Here is a 5139-nt window from a genome sequence, read left to right as displayed (position 1 = left end):
GCTGGGATTACAGGCGTGAGCCACCGTGCCCGGCCCATTATTTTGTTAGCTACAGTTTACTACCTCATTGTAGTAGAATTCATGAAATAGGAGAAATAACAGAGGATAGATGTGATGATGTGTACTAGCTTAATTTTCTTCTTCTTTTTCTTTTTTTTGGTTAGACGGAGTTTTGCTCTTTCGCCTAGGCTGGAGTGCAATGGCGCGATCTCTGCTCACTGTAACCTCCGCCTCCCAGGTTCAAGAGATTCTCCTGCCTCAGCCTCCCAGGTAGCTGGGATTACAGGCACCCATCATCGTGCCCGGGTAATTTTTGTATTTTTAGTAGAGAGGGGGTGTTTCACCATGTTGGCCAGGCTGGTCTTGAACTCCTGACCTCAGGTGATCCGTCCAGCTCAGCCTCCCAACGTGCTGGGATTGTAGGTGTGAGCCACCGCGCCTGGCCCATTTGCGTGGTATTTTGATTGTTAGAACACGTTAGATATATTTCACAGTTGAATTAGGTTAACAGATTAGAAGATAGGCTTTCCTGGTATAGTAGGTGCTAATTAGGAAATCCTTACTTGGCCGAGAGCTGTGGCTTACAACTGTAATCCCAGCATTTTGGGAGCTGAGGCAGGTGAATCACCTGAGGTCAGGAGTTCAAGACCAGCCTGGTCAACATGATGAGACCGGCCCTCCCCCGCCCCGCAGCAAAAAAGTTAAAAAAAGTTAGCCAAGGTGGTGTTGCAGGCCTGTAGTTCTGGCTACTCAGGAGGCTGAGGTGAGAGGATGGAGTGAGCCCAGGAAGTTGGCTGCAGTGAGCCTTCTTTTTTTTTTTTTTTTGCTGTGAGCCTTTTTCTTGCCACTGCACTCCAGCCTAGGCAACAGACTGAGACCTTGTCTCAAAAAAAAAAAAAAAAGGAACACAGCTAATTAAAACCTTTGGTGGCATTCTTATGCTTAGGAAAGAGATACAAAATTGTTGTTGCGCTCGTTCCATTAGAAAGGTTGTTTTTCCTTCGCTTGTAGTATAGCCTGGCATCATTTTCAGATTCAGCCCTCTCCTTGGATTTTCTGAATCTTCAGTACCGTTTAGTCATAGATAATTTTTGTAAATGTATGAAGCATTACACAATCCTTAGTCAACAAAAAAAAATATGGTTTTGTTCAGCCTTCGGTGCTAAGGCGAAAAGATTTTCTACAACAGACAAATATAAAATTTGCCCAGTATTCTGGTTAATTGGATTTAAATAGTACTTTCACCGAAACAGCCTTAAGCATATTGCAGCACTGCCTTAAGACAAAACGGTATGTAGAAGCTCCCACCCCTCCACCACCCAGAAGGAGCCACACCCAGCAGTTCTGGAGTTGGCTAAGGTCTTAGTATACTTATCTTGCCTGTGATGATGTTTTCTCTGGCTTTGTCTGTTTAAGGTTAGAAACCTTAAAGACTGCCAGCAAGAACAAGGCATGAAAATGGTATGGCTCTGTTTTGGGTGTGTTGCTCTTGCCCTTTAGAGAATCTAATATTTTATAAGGAGACTAGAAAACTCAGATCATAACTTTACCCTGAGTCATACATGAATCTACTTAGCAAAGTGTTTCTGTGACTGGTTACTTTGTTTTCAGAACTCTCTGAATGGTAAGGATGAGCGCCAAGACTGGCTCTACTCAGTGGTTCTTAACCTACGGTAATATTGCCTCTTCCTGCCCCTGGAGCATTTAGCAATGGCTGGAGACATTTTTTGGGTGTTAGAACCTGTTGTGGGGAATGTTACTGGTATCTAGTAGGTAGAGGCAAGGGATGCTGCTCAATAGCCTGAAGTGCGTAGGATAGCCCCCCACAACAGTTGTGCAGCCCCAGTGTCAATATGTTGGTAGTGCCGAGGTTGAGAAACCCTAGTCTACACTGTCAGTTTTTTGTTTCTGTTTTTTTTTTTTTGAGACAGAGTCTCGCTCTGTCACCCAGGCTGGAGTGCAATGGTACGATCTCGGCTCACTGCAACCTCCGTCTCCCAGGTTCAAGCGATTCTCCTGTTTCAACCTCCCGAGTAGCTGGGACTACTCCTGGCCAATTTTTTTGTATTTTTAGTAGAGACAGGGTCCACCGTATGGGTCAGGCTGGTCTCAAACTCCTGGTCGCAAATGATCCATCTGCCTTGGCCTCCAAAGTGGTGGGTTTACAGGCGTGAGCCACTGCACCCGGCTCACTTCTCAGGAATCCTAAACTCTTGGGAGGCTGAGGTGGGAGAATCACTTGAGTGATTGGAGGTTGCAGTGAGCAGGGATGATGCCACTGCTTACCAGCCTGGGCAACAGAGCAAGAATCTGTCTCCAAAAAAAAAAAAAAAAAAAAACTTTCTAATTATTATACAAAGATTTTCAACATTTTCTACATACTTGAATTGATGACTGATAGAATATTATCATGAACTGTTTACAGCAATGGAGTAGTCCCCATTATCTGAGGGGAATACATTGTAAGGCCCCCAGTGGATACCTGAAACTGCTGATGGCACTGAGCCCTGTATACACTATGTTGATGAATGAGAAGGCTACTAAGTAACTAATGGGCATGGTAGTGTATAAAGTGTGGACATTCTGGAAAAAGGAATGATTCATGTCCCTGGCAGGATAGCACAAGATTTCATCATGGTACTTAGAACTGCATTGCAATCTTAAGACTTATGAATTGTTTATTTCTGGAATTTTAAACATAGGTTGTAAATTCACATAAATACATATGAATGACAGATGTGACTGTGGTCCAGCTGTAGCTTTGTGTCTGTGCAATAATACCACATGTTATCCATATTCATGCAATGTAATATAGCATTAACTGTTGTTGCAGTATGCAGAATTAGACCTTGGAAAATAATTGCTTCTCTAAAGGGACAAGGCATGTAAGGTTGCCGCTTACAGATATTTTTAGTACCCTCCCGGCAGACTAGATCTCCAGAGTTTAAGATTTCTGAGAAGTGGACTGGGCACAGTGGCTCATGCCTATAATCCCAGCACTTTGAGAGTCTGAGGTGGGCAGATCACCTGATCGTACAGTGAATGATCCATCCCCTTCGGCCTCCCAAAGTGCTGGGATTACAGGCATGAGTCACTGCACCCAGCTAGCACTTGACTCATTTTACTGATGAAACTGAAAACTAGACATGTCCAGGCTCACACAGGTTGTTAGTGGTAGGGCTAGAACGGGAACTTGTGTTTTGAGTCCTAAATTCATTTATTTCCACAGGTTACTTCTGAGAGTAAGCAGGTGAATCTGTCCCTTAGGCAGTTGTACATTTAGACTAAATGCAGGTTAGAGATCTGTGAAGTTGTATCATCCAAATAGAGGGTAGGCCGGGTGCGGTGGCTCACGCCTGTAATCCCAGCACTTTGGGAGGCTGAGGCGGGCGGATCACCTGAGGTCAGGAGTTCGAGGCCAGCCTGGCCAAGGTGGTGAAACACCGCCTCTACTAAAAATAAAAAATCAGGTATGGTGGCGGGTACCTGTAATCCCAGCTACTCAGGATGCTGAGGCAGGAGAATCGCTTGAACCCAGGAGGCAGAGGTTGCAGTGAGATGATATTGGGAGGCTGAGGTGGGAGGATTGCCTGAGCCCCGTAGGTCCAGGCTGCAGTGAACCACCACTGCGCCTTTAGCCTGTGCCACAGAGTGAGACCCAGTCTTAAAAAAGGTGTAATATACAAGCAGCTCCATTTAACTTGCGTTATTGGTGGTGTGTACAGCTCAAAATAATTCTTCTTTATATAGGCCCAAATCCAAGGGGCACTGTCAGTGAACAACATCTTTTTTTTTTTTTTTTTTTTTGAGACAGGGTCTTGCTCTGTTCCCTTGATTGGAGTGCAGTGATTGAATCGCTGCAACCTCTGTCTCCCAGATTCAAGTGATACCAAGTAGCTGGGATTACAGGCGCATTACCACCATGCCTGGTTATTTTTTATATTTTTAGTAGAGATGGGGTTTCGCCCTGTTGCCCGGGCTGGCCTCTAACTCCTGTTCTCAGGTAATCTGCCTGCCTTGGCCTCCCAAAAGTGCTAGGATTATAGGCGGGACTTCCCATGCCTGGCCAAGAAGATCTTTTTAATCTGGTGGATGTTGATAATCATGCTTTTATTACTGGTGTGAAGAGAAATGCAGAATCACCCCAGCTCTTCCAACTAAACAGCCTGGTTCCCTTCCTTTATTCTTGGGTACTATGCTATAGGGAGAGGAAGAGATGAGTAAGGACTTTTCCCCCACCAGCTGTCCTCAGTAGTCTTCAGCTTCTCTTGAAGTGCAGTTCACCGTACACAACTGTATACATTCTTCTTTTTTTTTTTTTTTTTTTTTTTTGAGATGGAGTCTCAGTCTTCCACCCAGACTGGAGTACAATGGCACAATCTCAGCTCACCGAAACCTCCGCCTTCCGGGGTTCAAGCAGTTTTCCTGCCTCAGCCTCCTGGGTAGCTGGGATTACAGGCATGTGCCACCACACCCAGCTAATTTTGTATTTTTAGTAGAGACGGGGTTTCTCCATGTTGGTCAGGGTGGTCTCAAACTCCTGACCTTAGGTGATCCGCCTGCCTCAGCCTTCCAGTGTTGGGATTTACAGGCATGAGCCACAGTGCCCGGCCTCAACTGTATACATTCTTATCATTGGATTATCCCGTCTTGTAACCACATAATTTTTACCTTCCATGTCTACTGCTCTAGCAATGCCACTTGCATCCTTTGGGTTGTAACCTTCAACTATATTATGGTACATGTCATTCATTCATTTTACAATAGTTTATTGGCCGGGAGCAGTAGCTTTGGGATCCCAGCACTTTGGGAGGCTGAGGCAGGCGGAACACAAGGTCAGGAGTTTTAGACCAGCCTGGCCAATATGGTGAAACCCCGTCTCTACTAAAAATACAAAAATTAGCCGAGCGTGGAGGCGCATGCCTGTGGTCCCAGCTGCTCAGGAGGCTGAGGCAGACGAGTCGCTTGAACCCGGGAGGTGGAGGTTGTGGTAACCTGAGATTGCTCCACTGCACTCCGGCCTGGGTGACAGTGAGACTCCGTCTCAAAAAAAAAAACAAAAAAACCCACAATAGTTTATTGTATGTGCTGTGTGTCATTACATTCACATTGCTCAGTACACTTTTTTTTTTTTTTTTT

General features: G+C 45.2%; 2 protein-coding genes across 2 annotated transcripts in view; one reads left to right on the top strand and one right to left on the bottom strand.

Moving 5' to 3' along the window:
* Window positions 1–4744, bottom strand: part of RTN3 (reticulon 3) — a 112842-nt gene extending 108098 nt beyond the window's left edge. The window contains exons 1-2 of the mRNA XM_011993584.1: window positions 4672–4744; window positions 1381–1433 (exon numbers count right to left, since the gene is read on the bottom strand). Of these exons, the coding sequence (XP_011848974.1) occupies window positions 1381–1433; window positions 4672–4744 (126 nt within the window). The remainder of the gene's footprint in view (window positions 1–1380; window positions 1434–4671) is intronic.
* ATL3 (atlastin GTPase 3) overlaps window positions 1–5139 on the top strand; it is a 45941-nt gene that overhangs the window by 859 nt on the left and 39943 nt on the right. The window lies entirely within an intron of this gene.

Source organism: Mandrillus leucophaeus, unplaced genomic scaffold (assembly GCF_000951045.1).
Source record: "Mandrillus leucophaeus isolate KB7577 unplaced genomic scaffold, Mleu.le_1.0 Scaffold43, whole genome shotgun sequence".
NCBI classification, from domain to species: Eukaryota; Metazoa; Chordata; class Mammalia; order Primates; family Cercopithecidae; genus Mandrillus; species Mandrillus leucophaeus.
This window is presented reverse-complemented; position numbering and strand designations above follow the sequence as displayed.